Here is a 26,533-nt window from a genome sequence, read left to right on the forward strand (position 1 = left end):
GTATTTATAATTTCATATTAAGATTATTAAGTATATTTATTTTTTGTTATTTTTTTAATCTTCTGCAAGAACCCCAGGTTGGGTGAAGGCCTCCTCCAAAGACGCCCAAATAGTTCGGTCTTGTGTATGAAATTTTTGTGTTCTTCTATTGACATTCCGCCTCTTCTCACTTCCGATATACCTATTACATTGTACTTGATTTCTTTTATTGATTCTTCTAATTCAATTCAGCGGTCATATGACGAAAGTGTTCTGACGTTGTATGTATTTGTTGAAATTGAAATTCTTTGTTCTTTGGAGGGTCATAATCTTCCACGGTGACCAGCCGTGTTGGAAGATGGATATTGTGTTTTTTCTGCTCTTGATTTATGTAAAGTATTTTTTGTGTAGAGGAGGGGGGGGGGGCGTGCTAATTGCTATGAGTGTCTTGTTTTTCTTTGTTGTTAGGATTTTTGTTTACCAAAAAGTTTAATATTCCTGGCCTCACGCACTACTTTCACTTCATTTCGCATGCACCAATCAGTCGATCGTATTAAAGTACTTAAAATCAACAAAACAGTAACAACTTGTTAAATTTGAATGACACAAATGGAAACATATGTATTTATTTTATTCACACGATGGCGGTAGCGCTTTTTATCAAGCGTTGTTGGATTTTCAACTTTAAGCCTTGGTTTTTAAATCGAATTTAGCGTGCGGGCAGATTCAAGCGCTTTTTTAATGCGCGTTGAAAAAGCGCTAGAAATAGAATGGGGCCTAAAGGGCCCACCGACTATATATCAGATTACTTTTCAGCACTTAAATTATTATTCGGCGGTTTGGAAATGCCTTTTTGCCGCTAGTCGCGAATCGTTTACACTAGAACCTTAAACAGAAAAAGTGACTCGCGCTTGACCAATTCTCCATGAGCCAATTAGCTCACTTATGAGCATAAAGTACGCAGTTTTGTGACTTCGCTAACTAAAATGCTAAGTGCATGTCATATTTGGCACTTACACACATATGGCAACAAACTACCTACTACCAAAGAGAATTAAGGTGACATAGAGTGCTCACCCCATACATCAGTTTTGTTACCAAAAAGACTATTATTTTCGTAGTCGACATTTCGTAGCGTCAAGTAGCGGAATTATCAGTACATATCCAAATTAAACTGAAAATACAAAATTCGTTCAACGGCTTTCAATCATTCTACCTAAATGACCTAAGTGTCTACGTTGGCGGAAGTTATAGGAAAGTAATTTAGGTTAGAAACTGTAATAGATGTCATATATTAAAGAAAAAGTGACGAAGCCCTCCAGTGGTGAAGGCCGGATTCGAACTGAACCGGCGTCTTTAGCTATCGCGGCTAACGCCATGAACCCCTAGGCCACCCCGCCGCCTCCGCCGCCGCCGCCGCCGCCGCCGGTGGCGGGGTGGCCTAGGGGTTCATGGCGTTAGCCGCGATAGCTAAAGACGCCGGTTCGAATCCGGCCTTCACCACTCGAGGGCTTCGTCACTTTTTCTTTAATATATGACATCTATTACAGTTTTTAATTTATATATAGTAGTGTGACTACTTAAAAAAACACAAATCAAAATATTTAATAAAATAATTTAATTTGTTCCCAAAACTTGTTAATTTAGGTTAGTTTAAAATTTGCATGCAATTTTTATTTCCTCAAGCATTATCCTGACACTCGTATTCAATTTTTAGTATCTATTTCTTTATTCGGATACCGTAAAATGGGGTGAGTAGGAACATAAGTGACATTCAAACCTCGATAACATTTTATTTTTACATATGCAAACTGAATGGTGTATATTATAAGTGTTCCGGACGTTCGTATTTTAGTTTTTATTTTATTTTGGGTAGTTCCATTTCATAACTTTGACGATAAACAGGAAATCCCACCTCACCCCGTAGTCCCTCGTAATTGGGGTTAGATGGGTTTTCATACAAAGGTGATTTTGGAAGTTTGTTGGATCGTTTTTTTATTTATTTTGAATATAGCTCCATTTTAAATTGGAATACGTTATTTTTGTAGCAGTAGCCTTAAAATCCCACCTCACCCCCCTTTCATACCTTCTCTCCCCATTCATAACCCAACTCTCCCCGCGAACCCTACTTACCCCATTTTACGGTAAGTACTGAAAAGCTCTGGCCAACTCGTAATTAGGTGGTAGTGTTAATTAACTATAGGTACATGTAAATTAACTATAGTCAATGATTTCTCGAAATCGGCTGCATTGAGCTTGATGAAATTTTCAGTCAGTTTCAGGGGTTTACAAAGAATACTCCAAGCAATCAAGCGCCTGTGAATTTTTCACTAGCAATTTCGATAAAATTAACTTTCGACGGTCAATAAAATACTCGTATTTATAAATCAGTTGTAGAGTCGGAGGTACTGATGACACGATTAGAATACAATTATAAGACAACTCATAATTAAAGTATTTAATCCATTATACTCGTAGTCATTATAGGTATCACTTAATTGCTTACTCTGATAAAATAAAACAAAAACACCGCTAACATTATTTATTAATCTGCAATAATATTACTTAACGTAATTAAAATACTTAGCTCACAACATCAACAATAGGTACATGTCATTCTTCAAGGAAACGCATTTTCTTCTCTTGATATCTTGGCCATCCACACCGCTCCGCCAACGGCCAAAGCCTGAAAAATAAAACATTTTTATTCGATGAAAGTTTATAATTATTATGGCGCATCTCGCTTACCCTAAGACATAATTAAGTACGATTGGGTGATCTTAATTCGTATTTGTGGTATTTCCTATAAAAAGGGACCTTATTGTCGATGGCGCTTACGCCATTATAAACGATGCTCCGATATAAATACAATGCCGCGCGACGCTGTGCGGCGTAAGCGCCATCGACAATAAGATCCCTCTTCATAGAAAATGCCTCATTTATTCATTGGTACGAGTGAGATATACTGAAACGAATATCAAAATTAGATCGTAATTTGAAAATTACGCTACTGGCTACTGGTGACTCTGGTGAGTGTTAAGAAATTTCGTAGCGCTACGCCGTAGCTCGCAGCAGTTGTATTTCGCTTTTGTAAGTCAAGCATGTGGTTAGGCCGGAAGCCTATTCAGAAGGCAATTTCTTGTTACAAAATGATTATGTATATAATATGTCAGCTAACAGATCGTAACCATAACTGTTTCATAACAAAGATCATAAAGTTCGAATCGCCCTCCCAGTCAACACAAGAAAATGTAAATGTAAAGGTGAAAATGCCAATCTACCAAGAAAACGCCAGCTGCCCCTATGGCCCCTGCATGACTTTGCGTCCACGCCCCTAACGCCTCAGCACATCCCGTCCTATATGCAATCGTCACATTGCCGTAAAGGGTGATAACATCAAACACGTGGTTACAGCTGGCGGGCAGATCTACCAAGCGTGTTAGTAGACTAATATAAAGAAAAAATCAAGTTGATAAAGTAAACCTACCTGAATAAGAACCAAGAAAACGCCAGCGGCCCCTATAGCCCCCGCATGACTTTGCGTCCACGCCCCAAACGCCTCAGCACAGCCCGTCCTATAAGCACTCGTCACATTGCACGTAAAAGTGGTGACGACACCGAACACGCGGCTGCAGCAGCTGACGGGAAGACCCTGGCTCGCGTGGGTGTTGAGGTGCTGGAGCCAGTCGCTGGCGTTCAGGACCCCACAGCAGGCGAACTGGAAATGCAGAAGAAGAAACATAATTAATGGGTACTCAAGACTAGAAATGTAACTTACCTCCCTAGTGGGAACATACTTAGTTCAGAGCGGGTAACCGCTACCAACTTTTAGTATGTTGTTGGACATGATATTAGGACCCCAAAACCGCCAATGCCGGGACTGCCGAGAGACAGTGGCGCAGGCGCTCTACCTCAGCGTAATAACGACATTATCAGGCCATCCTACGCCGCTGTCTCCCGACTGTTTTGGGGTCTCAATACCATGGCCAACAACATAGTAAAAATGATTTGCGGCTACTGCCTCAGAACTTTCTTATTTGACCGTTTCGCATAAGGTATAAGACTTCTCTTCTTCGCTTCGAACTCAAAAGCTAAATGAAAGTTATAGAAAATAGAAGACTTTATATTTTTTGATTACGTAATACCTATGACCCATTTTGAAGGTGATGAAGCATTTGAAACGCAAATAAATAGTAAGTAAATAGCAATCACATGAGAACAAATTCCGTAGAAACTGAAATCGTGTATGTATTGGACTGCTAACGAAGTTTTCCTTTTTCACAATGTTTTCGATGTCCCATGTCGTTACTTTTATATAAACTATTGGCGCTGTATTGGTCGCATGATATTGGAACTGCGTCTGCACTAGCGACAAAGCGCCAAGTTTTTGTACATACCTACTTTGAACAGGTAAATGTCGTTTATGAACAAAATCATACTAACGTCTTCTTGCACTTCGTCCCACAGCTTAGTAACTTCGTAGTTCTTGTTGGGGCCGTACAGGTCCATTGTGTTTTGCAGCTGCGTTTGGACTAGAACTGTGGCTTGGCTTTTGAGCGCGTAGCCCGCTATACATGCTGATAGTTGGAAGATGAACATTAGCACCATGGCGCCGGCAAACTGGAATGTGAACATATTTGTTAATGTTTAGGATTGTGATGTGCCTTGAAAAAAGCCGTTGGTTGATACCACTTCACAGTTACTGGAGTCGGTCAATGTGAATTAAGTCTGTTACAATTCTTTGCCAAGCAAGTCGAGGGTGAGGTGGTTTATTTTACCCGATCTACTTTTCATTTCGACTATGAGGAAAGTCAAACAAGAAATGTATGTGCGTGTTATTTTAAACGTCAAACTTCTATGAAATTATGACGTAATATAAATAAAACACTTGAACTGCGTGTACTATCAAAATCATTGCAGACTTATCTTGGTGTAACTCTAATTTGATTTTCTGTGCACAAGAATTCTCTTATTTATTTCCAAAATATTTAATAACGATATTTCCAAGCCTTTCCTTTGTATGGTGGAAAGTAGTTTTAAATTAAATACCTAATTTACTAATTTAATATTAATACTCAATGTTACTACCAGTATTGTTCTTAAAGGTGAATTTTTGTAGACTAAGTATGTGTCTATGGTAGGCATTATAGCTAAAGAAAGCATGCAATAGCTAGACCACGTAGTGGTTATATACTCTTTGAGCTAGACTATATCTTCGACCGTTTTCCATAAGGCATAGTACTAGAAAGGACAAAAAGTCGACAACGAAACTGTACAGGTATCCAAAAAAAAGTTGACAGCAACTTGTTATTAATGTAATGTTATTAAATGTTACATATATACTAACATAAATAACACGGTGCATGCGTAACCAACATGCCAATTGTTTACGCTCCGGTAGCGAACGAAACGCAACTGTTACTGTCGCACTAATATTTGCTAATTGGAAGTGTGTGAGAGCCACAAAGCGTTTCGCTGTCGATGTCGTAGCGCAAGCGATTGTCACTTTGGCTAGGCACCCAGGATGGTCAACCATCATCGAGCAAGGTCACCGCAATTACGTTTAATTATACAGCTCTAATGAAAGAATGGCGTACCTACAGTCCTACATGTGCAGGTACAAGACAGCATCAATAGTAATTCTCTTCGCTTTGCAAACAGAGATCACTGCATGTAAAACAGTGTTACAAATATTTATAACCGACTTCAAAAAAGGAGAAGAGAGATGCTCGATTTTGAAATTTGCTATATGGGGGTTTTCGGGGTCTAAAAATCGATCTAGCTAGGTCTTACCTATCTCTGGGAAAACGCGCATTTTTTAATTTTTATATGTTGTCGCCCAGATATTGTAAATTTAATGCGTAATACAGGCGAGTACTTAATAAACATAATTACAATTTTATAGTTCAGTTTATGTATCTCTCAATACAACTTTCATACATAATGTAAAATAAATACAAGTCATTACGTGTCGTATAGAGATCGTGGGATACATTTATAAACATTAATGATTAAATTGCATTGCAATTGAATATAATAATAAACTATAATGATAATTTATGTAAACGTGCATATAAAAGGTTAGGAATGATCCTTAGTGTCGGGCAGCCCTTCAAACGGCCAATTATAAGGCAATTGTACCTTCGTCATTTTATGCCTTTCCCATTTAAAAAATCTACGCATAACTGCTTACATATCGCTAAAATCGGGACAAGGACAACAAAAGCAAAGAAAAGATAGCCATTATAAAGGCTGTATACGAGCGTGTGCTGTATGCTGAAAATTACGCGATTCACGGCCACCATCCACATATCGTCACTATATTGAATGTCAAGCGGTTATCACGAGACAAGTGGTTGAAAGTGATGAATTGTTTATCATTGCGTGCTCAAGAATCATCTTTCTTTATATGGACAGAACTACCTATCAATAAAAAATCTGACATTTGATTAATTTACCCAATTCTAAACTTTATGCACGATTTGAATTTAGGCATAGACAGTTGAGCGGGATCTTTTTAGATGAGGTTGCCTTGCCAGACAGGAATTTTATAACAACCAAACAATAGCGTGATAAAGTTTAAATTATTTATTAAATTATTCAATTATCGACGATGTAACCATCACATAAGATTGAGAATGCCTCGCGTTTATGAGCACAACACGGCATAATTTAAAATAGATAGCTGACATTTCGTGATGAAAAGAGGCCAGTGTTTCCGAAATAGCTGAAGCCGATTGTTTAATAAGTTGTGATTTTATTTACTTACCGCCATTATTAAGTAATAGTTTTCCGAATAGGCTCCATAGAAGCCGAAGAATGCGATGAGGAAGATGATGACTCCGGTGGCGATGCAAAATGCGGGTAGAGAGAAAAACCTCTCCGAGAGAAACTCGTGGTACCCATTGTAAGCGGACTGCACTGAACTTCCCACCGACAATATTATTATTCCACTTATCTGAAAAACCACTTTACGTCAAATTGCTTTCAACACTTCATCCAAAACTGCGTAGTACCTAACTTACCAGGAACAGAAAATTCACTGTTATCAAAGAATATTTAACACTTGTATATATTTTGTTCCACATTTTGTACGAGCGGCCGGGCGTCGTGACAGTCACTACACTAAACTGCCGTATAGTTTTAGCTAGGTCTGGTATTTTTATCACTATAGGTAAGTACCTGATCTGTTGATAAGGAAAGCAAGCGGATTTATCTCAGTCCGAGCTCCTGTCAGATGCTTGTTTCCACATATTATGCATAATTCATCAATAAATTTTTAGCGAAGCGGGTTCTCAAGTTCAAAATGTCACTGTGACGCGCGGTACACTGGATTAAATGCATTTCAAACACTGATCACGATTGTATATTTTTAACTGTTTGTTTTGAATGCTGCAATACGACTGGCGTTTCAAGCGATAAGAAACTCTTTGGTAAGAACTAACCAGTACAATTTACATAATTATCTGCAACATACGTATTAGCAATGGCACGTTCGTTCGCATGAGTAGGTATTAAGTAAGTTTTACAGGCTCTAATACTTCAGTAGGTATATGAAGACACACTTACCTAGATGGAAATTTGCGGATCTTATCGCATTGCAATAAGGATCACAAATTGCATGTCTTCGAGGACATTGAAAGTTTATAGATACCGCCACGCCATAGCTGCTTTTAGAAAATTAGCTCACAGCGCACATGTTGGCGTGTTTACATTCGTTAGGTACTGGTGCAATGCATCTGAACGGTACAATAGCTGTCCCAATTTGCATATGAAATTCTAATTAACTTATGCAATCATTTAACAACGAGGGTCATACACAGACTTTAAAACAAAAGTCACTACTGTGGACAATAGTTTAAATCTTGTGTGCACATCAGTTCTGACTTTATCAAACCGATTAAGTAGGTGTGTATATATATTATATATATAATAGAAACCAGTAGCCCTGTAGGTGGATAAAGGTTTAAACAGAAAATCAGACTTTTGTAGCCCTTTAAAATATCTGCTTTGGGTAAAATGTCCGTGGGTAATTGTAAAATATTAAGTGCTTCTTTTAGTTATTTTACATATTTAATAATATTTGTAGCAGGTACTACAAGTAGATAAACTACTTAGGTAGTGTCGGTACGTCGTACAATTAATTTCCCTAAGTACTTTATAAATGTTCCACTTGTACAGTGAAATAATATACTCGTAAGTCAAACATCATACAACAATTTCTTATCTCTAAATTATTTACTTACAACATTTCCATCTAATATGAAAACCGAAAACTGTAAATTACATAAAGATAACATTGTGTAGGGTTTTAGTTCTACATTTTACCGCATAGACATTCTTATTAGCTTATTATTATCTAAGTACAAGTTGAATAGTAAAATAAGTTTTAGCATTACATTTTCTTATTCCTAGAACACTTCAGTCGTCACTCCACTCATATGATATGAAGACTTGTCAGTTTTTTTGTAAATATGTTTATGGGATTAAGTTCATACTTACAAGTCATTACAAGTACCATAGAGTAACTTATACTAGAGCGGTACTGTCATAGTAAATTTTGTAACTCCAGTAAATTCACTGCCATCTGTCGACACACTTTAAAACTAAAATTAAAGATTTGTAAAAATATAAAATGTATTTAAATATAGATAAATGATTTTTTTTATTTGCATTAATTATTTTGATGATTTTGACCCATGTTCTTTCACTGATATGCGTTAAAATTGTTAAATAACAAACGAAACCGTCAACGCCATCTATACGACTGTAGGCCAAAACTAGTAGCGCCCTCTGAACGAGAATCAAATTTTCTTGATTTTCGAGGCACGTTTTTTCCTTAGACTGTATCCATCTATTACGGAGTTATATCTACAATACCTAAGATACTCGTTAACAATAGAAGTTGACTTTCCTGTTTTTAACAACTTAGAATAAAGACTTATTTGTTGCTTCGTAAATGTTAAGTTCTACCACACAACGCGCTATATTTATTAAATCCAAAATTATTTTTCTTAATTATATGTTCAGTCCAAATATCATCATGGAATTATAATGAGTACAAAGTAGGGAACTAATCATAATCAAATTATGCCTGAAATATTTATGTTGATTATTGCTTTTTAGGGTTCCGTACCCAAAGGGTAAAAACGGGACCCTATTACTAAAACTCTGCTGTCCGTCTGTCCGTCTGTCACCAGGCTGTATCTCATGAACCGTGACAGCTAGACAGTTGAAATTTTCAAAGATGGTGTATTTCTGTTGCCGCTATAACAACAAATACTAAAAACAGAATAAAATGTACATACAACAAACGTGATTTTTTTGCCGTTTTTTGCGTAATGGTACGGAACCCTTCGTGCGCGAGTCCGACTCGCACTTGGCCGGTTTTTTATTAGGTAAATGATAAACTGAAAAACCGATGGTGCCGACCGGGTGGTGGTAATGGTTCGATTTCGGTCTCGGTTACTAGTATTACATGAATTATTTTAATTTCTAAAATGGGTATATCACGAGATGTCATTAAAACCTCTTAAACAAATAAACATATGACTCTAAATTCTTACATCTACATTAAGTATCTGCTGCCGACATCGCCAACCCCAAATGGCGACAACCGTGACCCCTATTCCGTCATGAGGCCATGAGTTCATGACATGACGTAGTAACGTTATGGTAATTAATAATTATTGGTTGTCAAAAACAAAATATTTAATAAGTAAGCCCTGAAGCCTTCAATTGTTATGACTGACTGTCATGGCTATTAATAAGTTAATGACGTTGATTAAATTGGATAGGTACTTAGTTTAAATATTTCATGGGGCATTTATAAATGTATAAATAATTATTTATTTACAATCTTATTTCTAGAAGGAACTAGGACTCCAGCTCGACTGATTCGAATCTCGACCGCCACGTCAGCCACGAAGCGATTGCAGTCAGCACTATCTGGAAACAGACAAAGAATTAACCCAGAACTTTCATTATTCTGAAAAGACTTGAGACTTAAACACGTTGTGGCTAAGCCACTCGTCCAAAGACACCATGCAACTGTTGCCGTACGCGAGCGTTACCGTACAGTTAAAAGGACTGAAGGGAGAGACAATTATGTCTATTTGTGTACAAGTGACCACCATCGCAGAAACCGCTAACAACGATGTTTTAGGTAAGCCACTTTCCCAAAGCTACTATGTACCAATTGTGGCCGTACGCGAGCGCCACTGTAGTTGAAAGGAGACACGTTCCGCTAGACCATTAATTACCTGTATACAAGTGACCACGAGTGCCGAGTCCGCCAAAATAAACACGTTGTGGCTCAGCCCCTCTCCCAAAGCTCGCATACCTATACGACCGTCACTGTATGCGACTATAACACTAGTGGCAAGGACACAGTCGATCCCTTTCTATATATTTTTGTAGTTATCTACCTGTATACAAGGGACCACGAGAGCAGATACCGCCAACATAAACACGTTGTGGCTGAAGTCACTCGCCCAATTATACAATGCAACCAGTGTTGTACGCGAGCGCCACCTTAGGGTCGAATGAAGAGATGGTCCCGTAGTCAATGTGGCAGCAGCTGATGGGTATGTGTTGCAAGAAGACACAGTCCGTAGACCATTAATTACCTGTATACAAGTGACCACGAGGGCAGAGACCGCCAATACAAACACGTTGTAGCTAAGCCACTCGCCCAATGATACAATGCAACCAGTGTTGTAAGCGAGCGCCGACGTGCAGTCGAATGGAGAGATGGTCCCGTAGTCGATGTGGCAGCAGCTGATGGGTATGAGGGTGGATTGCCAGTCGTTCACGCCGACCATGCCGCAGCATTCAAACTGTTGGACAATATATTCTCATTTGGGTTGGAAAGGTATCATAGTCATACAAATATTATTGGCAAAGTGGCAACCTGTGTGTAGGTTTATTATACGTCATCAGAGTTTTAGCTACAGGCCGAGAGCAAGAACGGGACTGGATGAGGAAGACGTAAAAGGCTAATTTCCCTTAACATTGTATTAATTTAACTTACAACAGAGAAATTTAATAAAATTAAGGTCGGTTGCACTAAACCGTTAAAACATTGGCTAAGTTTCATAGTTCACTGCTGAGTGATACGTTAATCAATTCATCAAGTGTAACAGATTGTATTCTGACCACGCTTACTTTGCACAAACTTAGAAAGTAAGAACGCATACTTACTTATCCCTATATGCCCCATATTTGACGTAGCACTTGGCATGAAAACTTAGCTTAGTCTTAGGGGCAAAACTTATCCGCACTTATCCAGGTAGCAAAGTGACGTCAGCGACTTACAAGTGACGTCATTTATAGGTCATAATAACGTAACGGACGTCATAATGACGTATAAATGCTACCTGGGTACCCGCCACCAAAACTGCGCTTTGATTGATTCTCAAGCTCGTTCAACAAACAGGCCTAATAATGATAATATAGATTGTGTCCTTACTTCCGTGTGTAATTCGTCCCATAACTTGGCGATGTCCAGCCTGGATCCATATAACTGTAAACTGCTGGCCATGGGTGCTCTAATCTCGCTGTTGACGTCATTTACCAGCGAATACGCGGCTATCGTGAGCGCGCTCTCGTCTATTAAGATGAATATCATTCCGGCCAGGTACTGAAGCAGAAAAAAGACGTTTAATACATAATTACTATAATAAGTAATAAGAAATTACAAAATGACTTTTAACCCTGTTACGATATCACATCACTAGATGGCGCTGTGTGAACATGACGATAATGAGTGTATTGTATCGGTCTAGGAAATCCATTTTCGCTTTTAAAAGTAAAAAATGGCAGTAAAAGAGATGATATTTACGCACAACATAGAACGAAAAAAACCTCACAAAACAATAAATAGCGCCACCACACATCATGAAGCAAAGAATACAATACTCACTAGGAGATTCGAAGGTTCAAACTATGTTCATTTATTTTGTAGTATTTTTATATTTTTAATCAAGAAAAGCAATATTTATATCATTATAGCAATACGCAAATGTGTATAAGCAAAATAAAATGTTTTTTTCTTGTATAACGCCTTTCAAAATTAAATAGCACTGATTGATTTCATCAATTTTACTTTCAATCTATAATATTAAAGTCAGGCACGTACCACAGCGACTATGTAGAACTTTTCCGACAGCGCAGCATAGAATCCGAGAACAGATATCAGCAGTATCAACACGCCAGTAGCCGTCGCGAAGCCTGGTACAGTGTAGAATCGGTTTGTGAGGAAATCCTCGTATTCTATGTTCTCCACTAGGACTACTACGCCAACGATCAGTAGGAGTGCACCGGTTAACTATAAAAAACAGGAATAATTTCCATTATTATGACCGTAATAGTACTGTAGGGGGTAGCACTCCATGGAAGAGATGTTCTATCTGTAGAACTTTTCTCGTATTCTCGCAAAGGAACGTATTTTCCTCTTTAACTCCCCTTCTTAGCTCTTGCATCTTATCTACTACTTGACTTTTCTAGTCGTTCCTACTCAATGATTATCTAATTACTACACAATATAGTACGTAAGTAATTAATCGGATTTAAACTGTTGTGAGACATACTAACATTAAATCATTTTACGGTTTAGACTCACTTGTGTTTACGAGTGACTAAAACAAGTGAGTCTAAACCGTAAAATGATTTAACGTAAGTAAGATTGATGATTTTAAGTAAATTAATGTTTTAATTGCATATAAATACTTCAAAATTACTCAAAAAACAACTTACCACAAAAAGTCCATTAACTGCAGCAAGATTATACCTCACTGATTTGAAAATATTAGGTAATTTAACTGACGGTATTTTCATCTTGACCACTTTACAAAAATCTGTCGATTTCTCGAATGAGATAAGTAAACTGAGCGCGGGATAGGTATCTTGCGAACTATCTGAACAGTCAATGTCTGAGTTATCTTGACGTTATCCATATCTGAGAAAATGTATCTCCCAAAATAATATATAGTTCAACGTTGTTTTGAAGAATGTTTACTCTTTATCCTCTTTCGGTGTGCGATATTTTCCTCTGGGCAAGTGCATCATATTTACTTTTGTTAGGTACCTAGTACCTACTATGCCAAATAATTTAGCAGCAATCACAATTTAGCTTTTCAGAATTTTATGAAAGCAATTACTATACTAGCATCACATTTTGACTTGGTTTATGGTAATTTCACATATGATCCGTAATAAAATAAGATAAGTATTACGTAAAACAAAATCACGCGAACTGAGCGTTAAAAGCGCACGCGCAACGAATCTACACAGTGTACTGTACAAAGCGCTAGATGGAAAACTTTTTAAACTCTCCCGCCTTTGAGGAGTTTGTTATTTATTTCCTGGCAACATTTTTGCGCGTAGTTTTTGGAAATTGTTTTAAACCTTTAATCAAATAAAAACGTTATATGTACTCGTTAATTTAGTCTTAAGAAGTCCTTTTAATCAAGTTTATAAATTCTAACGTCGTTAAATGGTCAATGCTACTTGATGCTACTTTTGTACGAGTGGTGCGTGACGCAGACTGACGGCAGCCGTCGGCTGTATTCTAGTCTGGCAACACTTGCATTCGCATGTTTGCTTGCTGTAGCTGGTGAACGCTCCGTTGTTTCGTCATTGTTGTTTTATCATTAATTTTATCTGGCTGGCTCTTCATTGTTTGTCGGTAAGATTATTTTTAAATAGCACGTAATTAAATTTAAAACTGATTGAGATTTCAAAATAAAACATATCATGTTTAAAATTACTTTTGAAGACTAGCCTACCCCATTGTCAACACGACAAATCGATGTTTTTAACTTCGCACTTGTGCGTTGAACGCGTAATTACTGTATAATAGCTGTGTTATTTTGATTCCAGGCAGTGATTTTGTAATTGTAAAACTCCGGATTTAAAAATGGCTCTCGGAATGGGGATGTCGTGTGTTAAATACCTGCTTATAGCGTTCAACCTGGTGTTTGCGGTAAGTCTTAGTGCTTTTCTCTAGCCGTTTTCTTGTTTTCCCGAGCGAGGTTTCTTTAACATTACAGCACTTTTATTTCATAGATCTATAACAGAATATTTACTTTTTTTTAATGATTTAATATTCAAATATGTTTCATAAAATGCCTACCTACCTTCCATGACCTACCAAAAAAATAAGCTGGGTTTTCAATATGCTAAACTAAAATGACTCATTAAAGACATTAATGATTGCATAACGTTAACTGATGCATGGCTGTTTCTTCGACATAATTATGTTACACATGATTTTATTTGCAAACTCGAAAGTTTAGTTTTTATAACAACATTCTTTCACCTTTTTCGAGGTCATTCTGTGAGTTCGTTGAATTGAATAGCATACGATATTTCGTTTACTTATAGCATACTAGCGACCCGCCCCGGCTTCGCACGGGTTACGCAAAACCTTAACAAATTATACACTAAAGCCTTCCTCAAGAATTACTCTATTGATAGGTCAAAACGGCATCAAAATCCGTTGCATAGTTTTAAAGATCTAAGCATACATAAGGACAGACAGACAGCGGAAAACGACTTTGTTTTATACTATGTAGTGACGATAACTAGTTCAACTTCAGTTTATCACTTATTCTTTTTCATTTACAGTCACGATAATAAAATAGCATTGTTTTGTCAACAATGCACACTCAATTTAGATTATTCTATTTCTCGGATGTCCATATTAGAGAACAGAGAACAAAAGCATGTTATCCACAATTTTTATCCAAACAAGCATGTTTTCACATAAAATGAATTTCACCTCATTAGAAAAAACATATTTTTGTACAATTCTTTTATTTTTCCACACAAAACTGATTTTAATAATATAATTTTAGTAATAATTAGCTTTATGATATTATACTTTTTTTATGAAATACCTTCCTTCTTGTGTAAACTTAGATTAAGATAATAATTGGCCTTCTAGAGTCAATGAATTATAAACTTGTAACAAATTCTTAATTATACTTAATTTCCATGCTGCAATAAACAGTATTAAGATTAAGAATTGAATTTCAGATCACTGGGCTGATCATCTTCATAGTGGGTATCAAGGCGGAAATGCGCCTGGCTCCATACATTGACTTCACCGACGGGCACTTCTGGTCTTCGGCTCCGGTGGTTCAGATCATCGTTGGAGTTGTAATCTTCATTGTGGCTTTCCTGGGATGCTGCGGTGCCTTTAACGAGAACCACTGCATGATTATTACGGTGAGTTTATAATATGTGTGTAAATTCCAGTTCTTGCAATTTTTTATTTCAGACATCCAATATAAAATTTGGGTGGGGTGTTATTTAAATGTTATAATATGATCTATTAATCAGTTTAATTAACAATCAATCAAATTTATGAGCAGTGCCGTTTCATTAGGATGGTTCTCATATATTCAAACATCAAACGTTTATTCAGCAAATAGGCCACAGGGGCACTTTTACATGTCAATTTTTACAAACAATAAAATTAACCCAAAATTACAAAAAAAAACAATTACATAAATATAAATGTCAAATTACACAAAAATTATTAATTAAAAAGAATTTTTTTTTATATGTTCTATTCGCCTGGCAATGATGGCAATCCTGGCATACTTAACTGATGATAACATAACAGGAAAATTCCTAGGGAGTATTTAGTGATTACACTAAATGCACATATCAATACAATTCATTTATAAATAAGTGTTCCGTGAACAGTTTTGAACGGAACACCAAAACTGTGATTTTCCTCAATCCTTCCTTTCTCCACTTAGGTTCTTGCTTGATAAAAGAATATGGTAATTATTTAACTGTGTAGTGGCTTTGTGTCAGTGTGGCTTGACATGTGAGCGCACTAGGAGTGGATCCACAGATTATATAATAATTCTGTGGTTCTCTTTGGTTTTTATTACCTACAAAGACCTACTAAAACTGCTGCAAAATAATAGGTAACATAAACTTAGCTACCAAGAATAACGTGTATATGGTGGGAATATAATTCATTCTTGTTTTTTTTTATGTTATTGTTTATGGTCCTAATAAGAATTTTATTTTAAACGAATAACATTTTTATAGCACTGATAAACCTAACCTACTTATTCAGGTTCAGTTATGTTTTACTTTATGATTTATTATGGCTAACAATAACAACTAAAAATGAGGTACCCAACATATGGTAAACTGTTTTTATTTTAACAGAATAGAACGCAACTTGATATTGATAAGCCGATAATTTGATTAGTGTTGTAATTAGGAGTCCCCTGCAAGCTCGGATCACCATACAAACGTAGTTACGCTCTCATTTTAAAACGACTAGCTAAATTTCTCTGAAACTTTGTACTTAAAATAGGATAAGGTATATCTAGGTCTGTAATTAGTTTATGTAGGTTCAGATACAATTCAGTTCAGTTAAAAAAATACAGTGAATTTGATATTTTCATACAAAACTAGTGTTTGCTCTATATCGTTTGTTTTATAAACTGGAGCTATATAAACTAATTACAAACCTAGATATACCTCATGCCATGGTATGTGCAAAGTTTCATTACAATCCAACACGTAGTTTTAAAATGAGAACGAAACTCCGTTTTGAATGGGAAGGTGAAATTCGGCCGAGCTTGCCGGGGACTCTTAATGCCTAACTGTGACTTGCTGTGACTAAGCCAAGTGACACAGTCATGCTTTTAACACAATACGTATAAGAGTGTCTTAGAATGTTACAAAGCATGACTAGTTTACAACATAGCTCTCGGGAACGGGTATTTTCCGCGCGCAAAGACGGAAATACACGTTTTTTTACATTCAAAGACTAAAAGAAAACAGGTAGTTTCAAGGGTGCCAAAGAAAAAAATCCTTTCTCTGACAAAAATCCTTCGTTGTTCTTGTTAAAAAAATGTACGGGACGGTCAGCTCGGTGGTATCTGAGCGGAAAGCGGGCATCGTAACCTTCATTTGCCACTGAAAGGGTTACATGCATATGTCAAGGGTGTATTGTGCTATCCGCCGGGCACAGATAGGAATAGGCGCTTCATATAAATCATTCCCATTTAACCCCGCGTCATGTATGGCGGCGGTCACGTGGGGACAAATGGGAATACGCCATTTCAAGCCCTTGTTGGCAGCTTATTGGTCAGTAGTCCCCGCCCTCTACAGAACTTACAAACTGATTGTTAACAATCTTAAAACGCCAAAGTACGAAAAAGGTGAGACGGTATCGTATTTTCTTTATCAGACAGTAAACACGGTTTGTTTACCCTCGCTTGGCATCATTTCACTAACAAGCGTGGATAGCCAACTAACACAGATCCCTAACATACCTACTACATAGTTGTAACATACGAGTCACGGTGTCCAAGCGTGCCTATACGCGGGCTTTGTAAATACTTTACAAAGCGATGTCTCGAAGGTGTAGTCTATGCAAGCTACGCAGCTACATATGTATATCGAGTGTCTTGCGCGTGTTGATTTCATACTATTATTTCTGCGGTTTCTGTTCTAATCTAACATGACTGTCCTTGCGGTTGATGTTTGGTCTTCAATGAAGCGTGAATGAAGGTCTGATGATGACACGCTATTAACCGACCAATTTTAAACTTTATCTCATTGTAATACGGATACGGATTACAAATGTGTCGTGGAAATTGAAAGTGTCTGAATCAATGACAAATCACACCGTCACAGACAATTTTTTTATGCACTGAAGAGGAGATAGAAGTTTGATGTATCATTACTATCATTAGTTAGGTACTAAAAAGACCAACATTCCATTACCAACTTAAACTTGTCACGGTCTCGGAACGCTAGTCGTGTTTTTAATATCTTGCAAATCAATCATGCAAAATTTTAATAACAAATATTAAAATAACTTAATTTTGCAAAAGTTTACGGACATCAGTAATGACTGTAATGAGTCATGTCAATAGTTGGAACGGGACCAATAACAGTGTTCAAGTACGCCATACAAGATAACGAACGTTATCGTGAGTGACTGACCTAGCTATATTACAATATACCTAACTGACACTAACTGTCTAGCTTAGGTTTCATATTGCACAATACAATATATTCATGCTTGCAAATTACATACAGTGTAAACTCTATATAGCGATATTCAAGGGACCGGACGTTTTTTGACGCTATAGAGAGAAATTAATATTGAAGTAAAGCAACTATAGGCAACACATGTTGACGTTATAGGGAATCGTTATATCGAGTGACGTTATATGTAGTTTACACTGTATTTATAGAATATCTTTTTCTACTCCCGTACTTTTGTCATATAAAGGGTCGTGCACACATCTTTAAAACCCTACCTTATAGTTATCAAGACAAGTCGTTAGTCTATTCCCCAATAACGCATTTGTGCATACACCAAAGAGTAGTATACTATATGCATACAGGCAGTATCTTTTTGGCACTTTTCGATACTTCGTGTACAGCGTAGGCCAGTCTAAGGGACGCAGCTATGCGGTGGAATGAGATAGCAGTATCACTTGCTACCTCTAAGCCTCTAACGCATACATGCGTCCCTTAGACTGGCCTACGCTGGGCCATCGTGTATAGAGGAGCCCATAGGTAGAGGTACCTATTTTCCATCGACGGAATTCTTCGTAGGTGGACTGGACCACACCAAACTAATTTACAATACCTAGTCCAGTCATTAGCGCAAGAATCATCGCAACGTCTTGCGAGCGGCCAATTGACCGCGGTCAAAGCGACCTTTACACTGTGACTTCACTTTAATCGGACGCTTCCTCTCTCATTTACGTCCATTTGTCATGTTAGACTTGTCTAGTTTAATTAAATCAGAATGAGGAAATGATGGATAAAAGGCACTTTAAACGAACAAAAAGCTGTGTCCAAATATAGGTGCGTCGATTGTGTCAAAAGACCGGTTGGCATTTTAGAGCTTCGCTCGTGTCACTTTCGAATGTAGAAGTAAGGAGGTCATTTGTTTTAATTATCGCTTTAACTTTAACTTAATTAGTAATGGTGCCTGTACTAAATATCTTTCAGTCCATTTGAACTCGCTCATTAAAAAATAATGCTAGCGACTTATCGTTCTTCTAACTTCTTAAAACTATGTTTTGTACAAATAGGTATATATATAGACAAGTCACTGTTTGCTGATAGTGCGTTCCTAAGGACGCTATTTCCATAGGTTTGACTGATAATTTGACAATGAACACATATATACAACACACACATATACACATATACAATGAACATATATATTTGTTTATGCTATGGGTTCTAGGAAAAAGTGAGGTATTTATGCTACGGCTTGCCTGCTGATATATTTTTTTTAACTTTATTTCACATAACAAATGTACAAAATCAACCATAGGGCCAAACAGAAATGCCTCAAGGTGGGTAGAGTGAAAAAATCTAAGATATGAGAGAATAGTTACTTATTTGTTTTTACAAGGGGGCAAACTTGTTGTTTAACCTCTCGTGCTAATATTGATACCCGAGCAAGCGAAAGATTCCAAAGAAAAATGGAATCTTGAGCGTTGCGAGGGTTCCAAGGTACGAGGGTTAAACAAATTTTGCCACCGAGTGAAACAAAATTTTTCACACCAACACGAGGAAAATACTAACTGTGAAATATCATACAAAATCAAAGCAAATCGATTCAAAAATGAACGTTCTTAAATATTTATCATTCAAAACCATCATTTAAAAGTCAATTCTAACAGCTAACATCAGAAAACAATTCAAAATTTTCCATTTGATTATTTTGCCTCACGCCTCACATGTGATGAAATGCAACTTTCTTATCAGTTTTTGAACAATCAAGAGGGCATTTACCAGCTGGTGTGGTAAAAATATAATTACCTGCGTAAAAAAATACTTTAATAAGTTATACCTTATTACCTACTATGAATACAATAAATATAGTATACAGAAATATACGGTTAAGTACAATTTTTGTCGCTTCCCCACTACAACTTTAGTAGCATCGTGTTTTTTTAACCTGCTGCGTAATATATAAAAAATAGTTATGCGGCGCCGTACTTTTAAAAGAAAGCATAATCCTGAGAGGTTATCCCTCCCCTCTCATAACTAAAAGATAACGTATGTATCTAGAACAAACATTTAGCTGAGGCGACGAAAGAAATCTAAATGATACGAGTATAAATACACGGTCATTTCTAGGGTTGCCAGTTTGATTTTTTAGTAATATTGTATTTGGCGGTTTAAAGGCTCAAAACATAAAGTACACGCAGAAAAAATAAAGTATTTCTTTATTACTTACATATTCAACTAGGGAACAAATCAAATTATGTAGACACTACTATATATAAATTATAAACTGAAATAGGTATCACACTAAAGAAAAAGTGACTAAGTCCACTGGTGGCCGAGGCGGGAATAGCAGTGTGTGCTTGCACCTCCTATACGAATCCTAAGGGTGGTAAGGACGTTAGCCGCGTAAGCTGAAGACGCGGGTTCGATTCCCGCCTCGGCCACCAGTGGACTTGATCACTTTTTCTTTAGTGTATGATATCTATTTCAGTTTATTACTTCCATATTATTTGCTTATTTTAGTTGCTAAATATTTTAGCGTAGCGTAGCGTAGCGTCTTTTATAAAGTATAAAGAGGCCAAATATAGTAGAATACTATATATTTAGTACGTCTGGCAGCCCTGGTCATTTCCCTCTAATGTTTGATATCGTAGTATTTCCACTGATTGCTGCTATTTATACCGCGATCCGCGTGACATCATTCGCCCAAAATAACAAAGGAATTGGCTGCTGACCCAGAATATCTACCTAGAAATTAAGCGGCAATTTAGCGACAATAAGATGGGTCAGACAGACCCTAAATAGCTATAAAATATAAATTAAATTAACTGATAGTTGATGTTAACAGAAGAACGGAGTTTCCTTCAATAACTATATAAGTCAGAACTTTTGGTCAACGGTTTATCACTTTTTCTTAGTATATTACATTTATTTCTGGTTCATTGCGTTTGGAAATCACTATGCCATATATTGCCACACATACAACTCATCACTACGTTTTGATTTATTTGATAATAATCTCATGTCATCAAAATCGCACTTTGATATATATCTGACCACAGCAATAGGTACTTTTTATGATAACCAATATTTCTGGCGTTTATTGATTAAATGACTAAATCCCTGTTTAGGTTTGCGCAGCAGGAAATTACTTTTCCCCTCACTAGCTCAGAAAGTTGTCTTTTATCCTTTAAAACAAGCGGGGAAAAACGCATTTTATCCACTAGTTGGGAAAGTAATTTGACCTTGGATGGAGCGTGTTTAAGTAGCTTGACAGATAACAAAACGTAAAACGCTCATAATAATGGTTCGTTCGATATTAATTATCATTAAACAAATTGTTTATTTAATGATTTTATGTCATAATTGTCATAAACCTTAAAGTTCCATAAGAAACGTTTGTTTTTTAATAATGATGGTAAATATAATTCTGAACGCACAAGTTGAGTCGATGGAATTTCAAAACGCATCAATGACATTTCATACGTCAGAAATGTCAACATTGTCAACAATTTTTTTACTTAGAAACTTCTCGCGTAAAAATACAGAATTTCCAGAGTTTTTTGTTATAATATCGTAAAAAAATGAGTGATTCCAGCGATGAAGATGATCTAACGCCTGTGGATGTTGCACTTTCCTCGCTATAGTGAGGTGAAAAGTTTTGTGTTACACACGGGTGTAAATGTATTTTACTTCTCGTGTGTTAAAACACTCGCGGGTAAAATACAACTTTGCACCCTTGTATAACAAATAACTATATTAAATTAGCTTGGTCTTTAATTTAATTACCCATTAACAGTAGTTACAGTTTATCTGGTTGCGGATTAGTACAGTTATTGCTAAAAGCGTCGTCTCTATTTGCACTTACTGAAAAAATATACCGGACAAGTGCGAGTCGGACCCGCCCACCGAGGGTTCCGTACTTTTTAGTATTTGTTGTTATAGCGGCAACAGAAATACATCATCTGTGAAAATTTCAACTGTCTAGCTATCACGGTTCATGAGATACAGCCTGGTGACAGACAGACAGACGGATAGTGGAGTCTTAGTAATAGGGTCCCGTTTTTACCCTTTGGGTACGGAACCCTAAAAAGAGTCGGCAAATATTTATCGTGACACAACAGTAATTGTTACTCATTTCGAGCGGTCTTTGTTTTGTTGTAGCTCTTTTGTTTGCGTGTATAATAAAAGAACTGTAGCTATGTAATATGTATGGTATACGGTACCATACGGTACGACTCCGGTAGTACGTAGCGTTTTATATTTTACGTGTGCGTGTGTTAGCCAGAGCAACACGTAAAATTATGTATACACAAGTGTTAATCTTATCTATCCCATTAACTCGCATGGGCATATTTATTATCCAACCATTTGTGTTGCATCCCTCTCTTTGGCAAGGCAAACGATAATAACGCAGCCAAATTTCGCGGAGAGACGTTATTTACACAATATGTGTAAACAATATTTACACATATTGGGTACCTAACTCCCATATAAAAGTATGTCTAGGTTCGAACAATCCCGAAATGTTTAAGAAAAGATTCTATCTATCTATAATAGCCCCCTGATAATCAATAGTAAAACCGTGTCATTTTCTCTCCAGTTTGCGGTGCTACTCCTGGCGACGTTCATCGCCGAACTGGCTGTCGGCATCGCCGGCTACGCCAACCACGCCAATCTGGAGACGTCCATCGTGCGCCACCTCAACGAGAGCCTCAAGGAGTACCCCACCAACAAGGATGTGCAGCGCAGCTGGGACATCATGCAGACTGACGTGAGTCCATGTTCATGACATGCAGACTGATCTAGTGCAGGATTTCACCACAGCCCACAAGCGACTTACCGGGGCAGGACTCCGGCTACTGCATTGACGAAACTGCGTCCATTGACGAAGAGCCGCGGCGCGCCCGTCAAAATGGACGCAGTTGTATTAGAAAATATAGGAGGCGAATTATTGCGATACGATTTGATTCGCCTCGGCGAGTCTAGTGGACGCCAGCCTTAATGGCGATGGCGTCAGCGTCGCACGCATTCTCAAGCTCCCTACTCGGTCTTTCTCCTGGGTGTAGGCTCCATCATCAAAATATGTTCTGAATTCAAAACATGGAAACTTGCAAGATGTAGAGTTTCATGGGAGTTTTATAGTTAAGATGTAGAGTAATGGATGTTTGTGCAACCATGTAGTAACTATATGTAATACATATTCTTGATTCATTTACTGTACTCATTCTGTATTTGCAAGAATCAATAAACGATGTCATAAGTGTTCATACTAGCTTATCGATGAAATGAATACATTCTACATATTTATAGCAAACGTGATAAAATACGAATGTCACATTCGCAAGTTATTATATTAACCTATTTCCAAACTTGTACCGACAGATGTCTGTAAGTAACTTACAACTCTCTCCTAATCAATGTAGACATTATGAATGGGTTCGTGCCAACGATTGAAAACGTAGAAACTCTGAAGTCCATAATTGACATAAAAAAAAAAACAAAAAAAACATACAACCGAATTGAGAACCTCCTCCTTTGAAATCTTGAAGTCGGTTAAAAAGAAATGGAATAACCTATTTCCAAACTTGTACCGACAGATGTCTGTAAGTAACTTACAACTCTCTCCTAATCAATGTAGACATTATGAATGGGTTCGTGCCAACGATTGAAAACGTAGATACTCTGAAGTCCATAATTGACATAAAAAAAAAAAAACATACAACCGAATTGAGAACCTCCTCCTTTGAAATCTTGAAGTCGGAAGGAAACAAAAGAAATAAGACCTAAACAAACAAGTATTTTTATTTAAAAAAGATTGACACGAAGATCCCTGCCTGCCTGGACCCCGAACATACAAACAGATACAAAGCCAGATAATACATCGGGGTTTTCGGTGCGGGAACTCGTTGCGAAATTCCTGTTTTTCGCACTTGTATCGTAAATAACTGTAATGCGCTGCCGGCGCAAATACGTGGTTGCAGCGTTCTGCGAATTGCACCACAACAATAACATAAATCGAGATAACATATAAATATACACTGAACTGCGTTTATGCGTTACACTGTGGACTTTGTAACTTCTGTAAGTTGGTTTTAAATGTCATGGTAACGTTGATACATCAAATAGCAAACATATAAATCTTCTAAAAAAAAGTTAACCACTGCAAAGATATTGTAGCATAACATCCCCTACACACAGCCAGGGGTTTAACATCTTCATCAAAATCAAATAACAGATAAGAGTAATTTACCTAAATTCCACCCACGCAAAGTGTGTACTTATACTACTTATAGGTACTTACTTAGCAGTGCATATCCCATAGGAGCGCCATGAAAACTTAGCGTAGTCCGACCTAACTACTGATCTAAAGAGAAACGCTTTCGACAAGGAATTGACCCTGCTGCGATTGCCTTTAAGTGGGGGGGATAAATGTGCCCTTTTATTATGTAAATTGTGTCTTCTGTTGATGATCCTAATAAACAAATATAATTTTGCGCTTGCAATAGAGATAGCAACAGGCGGGTACATGTACTAAAATCATTGTGATAAGCGTCTTTTATTTAGTATCAATATTCCAACATTTTCTAAACTCACATGTACACTAATAACAATCTCCATCCCCCAGCTGTACTGCTGCGGCGTATTCGGCCCCAAGGACTGGACCAACAACACGCTGCCCGTGCCCGACTCCTGCTGCAGCGCCCGAGAGGTCACCAACGGAGCCGCCGCCGCCTGCAACGTCAACTCTGCTGACATCCACCGTAACGGCTGCCTGGCCAAGATGCTGGAAATCTTGAAGGCCAACGCTTATCTCATCGGTGGAGTGGGACTGGGCATTGCTTTTGTACCGGTACGTTATCGTTAGCTAATAATATTCGAATCATACACCTGCTGTGACCAACGGAGCCGCCGCCGCCTGCAACATGGACTCTGCCGACATCCACTCTGACAGCTGCCTGCCGAAGATGCTGGACATATTGCAGGACAATGCTTATCTCATTGGTGAAGTGGGCCTGGGCATTGCTTTTGTACCGGCATGTAGTGTTGCAGAATAAATACACAAACCTAGGCATGCGGAGGCGCCGCCTGCAACATGGACTCTGCTGACATCCACAGTCACACTGACGGCTGCCTGCCTACGATGGTGGACATTTTGAAGGACAACGCTTATCACATCGGTACAGTGGGTCTGGGCGTCGTTTTTGTACCGGTAAGCTTTTCTCTACATATACTATCACATTCGTGACCAATGGAGCCACTGCCGCCTGCTGCCCAGTGATCTTGGATTTCTATTTCTTCAGAAGCCACTGGTAGCTTACACTAAATACTTTCGATGCCCGAGCCAGACTCGTGCCATACGTAGCAAGCCGGTGACTAACAGAGGCGTTTCCCTGTCACTACCACACCGAGACTAAGATGCTTGCCCTACACGATGTGCATCCACCATCATCATCATCGCATATACAACTTCAAAGGTAATTTTACGGTTTCACTCGCGTATTTTTAGTCACTCGCGCGACATGTTTCGGAGAATGTTAGTATGTCTCACGATAGTTTAAATTCGATTGTACACTTACCTATATTATTCTGGCTAGGCCTAGGCATACGCATGTTTTGAAGACAAACTAAGATGTTTTCTTTTATTTTCAGCTGCTCGGAGTGATCCTTGCTTGCTGCCTCGCTCGCTCCATCCGCAGTCAGTACGAGACCGTCTAAGCCAGCTTTCAATTTAACCACGTTACCAGTACGAGACCTTTTCAACATTAAACCATTTTTCCAGTCTCATTTTTTATGAATTTTGTAATTCGAATAAGTGTGTCGCTTAAATTCAAACTGGTAAATCCATTCGACTCTCAGTAAATATATCTACCCTATTACCAAACGTATAATCTGACAGACGAGATTTACCCGAGTTTGTAGTTAAGCGACTCAAGTATGGTCTCTCAAATAGCAATCATTGTGATTCTCGTTTTCAAAGGTTAATTTAAGTTGTCTGTATATGTATGTAATTATTATTTTAATGTTATTTTATTGCCATAGTTTGTTTCTTAAAGGTTCTATTTATTAAGAGTACAATATTATAAGATCTCTCGAAAGTAATCCGTAACTAGGCGGATAGCTTCTTTCAATTATTATAGCTTAATGATTATTTACATTGATTCATGTTTGTGTAAATTTAAGGCCAAAAATGTGTTTGTCGCGTGACTAGCACCCTACACTCATAACTTTCACATCAAGACAAAAGTGTGCTCAGCGTAGAAGACTGATTTATCAAAGGATAATTCCGAGAAAAACGATTCGGCTCATGTCGCGACGTTTTTAATCTTTTCGATTCGATGTAATCTTTATTCTTCTTAGTGTCTAGTAGAATTGGTGCACACGAATATAAGTGTAATAAATGTATGTAATTTCGAATATATAATAGATGATTGTCATATATAGATGTGTTTCCAGGAACGTTTATAATAAAATCCTCTTTCATCTACACAGTACTTTTATTCAAGAAGTCCGATTTAATAAAACAGCT

At 37.5% G+C, this 26,533-nt stretch overlaps 3 protein-coding genes across 5 annotated transcripts; 1 reads left to right on the forward strand and 2 right to left on the reverse strand.

Annotated features, from left to right (window-relative positions):
- Nucleotides 1-2,507: 2,507 nt before the first annotated feature.
- On the reverse strand, nucleotides 2,508-7,349 carry LOC134742190 (tetraspanin-4). The gene is made up of 5 exons (XM_063675175.1): nucleotides 7,005-7,349; nucleotides 6,749-6,937; nucleotides 4,423-4,599; nucleotides 3,467-3,697; nucleotides 2,508-2,665 (listed from the first exon to the last, which is right to left on the reverse strand). Exons 1-5 carry the CDS (start codon nucleotides 7,065-7,067, stop codon nucleotides 2,600-2,602), a joined length of 726 nt encoding a protein of 241 aa, XP_063531245.1. The 5' UTR covers nucleotides 7,068-7,349; the 3' UTR covers nucleotides 2,508-2,599.
- Nucleotides 7,350-7,855: 506 nt separating this feature from the next.
- LOC134742568 (leukocyte surface antigen CD53-like) lies at nucleotides 7,856-13,260 on the reverse strand. The gene is made up of 5 exons (XM_063675781.1): nucleotides 12,736-13,260; nucleotides 12,119-12,307; nucleotides 11,450-11,620; nucleotides 10,608-10,817; nucleotides 7,856-9,927 (listed from the first exon to the last, which is right to left on the reverse strand). Exons 1-5 carry the CDS (start codon nucleotides 12,814-12,816, stop codon nucleotides 9,856-9,858), a joined length of 723 nt encoding a protein of 240 aa, XP_063531851.1. The 5' UTR covers nucleotides 12,817-13,260; the 3' UTR covers nucleotides 7,856-9,855.
- Nucleotides 13,261-13,526: 266 nt separating this feature from the next.
- On the forward strand, nucleotides 13,527-26,491 carry LOC134742192 (CD63 antigen-like). Of its 3 annotated transcripts, XR_010127925.1 has the most exons (7): nucleotides 13,548-13,662; nucleotides 13,861-13,963; nucleotides 15,019-15,210; nucleotides 22,607-22,777; nucleotides 24,632-24,856; nucleotides 25,657-25,819; nucleotides 25,941-26,491. XR_010127925.1 is itself a non-coding variant. In XM_063675187.1 (6 exons), exons 2-6 carry the CDS (start codon nucleotides 13,898-13,900, stop codon nucleotides 25,720-25,722), a joined length of 720 nt encoding a protein of 239 aa, XP_063531257.1. In that variant the 5' UTR covers nucleotides 13,527-13,666; nucleotides 13,861-13,897; the 3' UTR covers nucleotides 25,723-26,491. The 3 variants fall into 3 exon arrangements, 2 of the variants coding, with proteins under 2 accessions (XP_063531257.1, XP_063531256.1); XM_063675187.1 differs by having other exon boundaries at nucleotides 13,527-13,666; nucleotides 25,657-26,491; XM_063675186.1 differs by having other exon boundaries at nucleotides 25,657-26,491.
- The last annotated feature ends 42 nt before the right edge of the window (nucleotides 26,492-26,533 follow it).

This window comes from Cydia strobilella, chromosome 6, assembly GCF_947568885.1.
Source record: "Cydia strobilella chromosome 6, ilCydStro3.1, whole genome shotgun sequence".
Classification (NCBI taxonomy): Eukaryota; Metazoa; Arthropoda; class Insecta; order Lepidoptera; family Tortricidae; genus Cydia; species Cydia strobilella.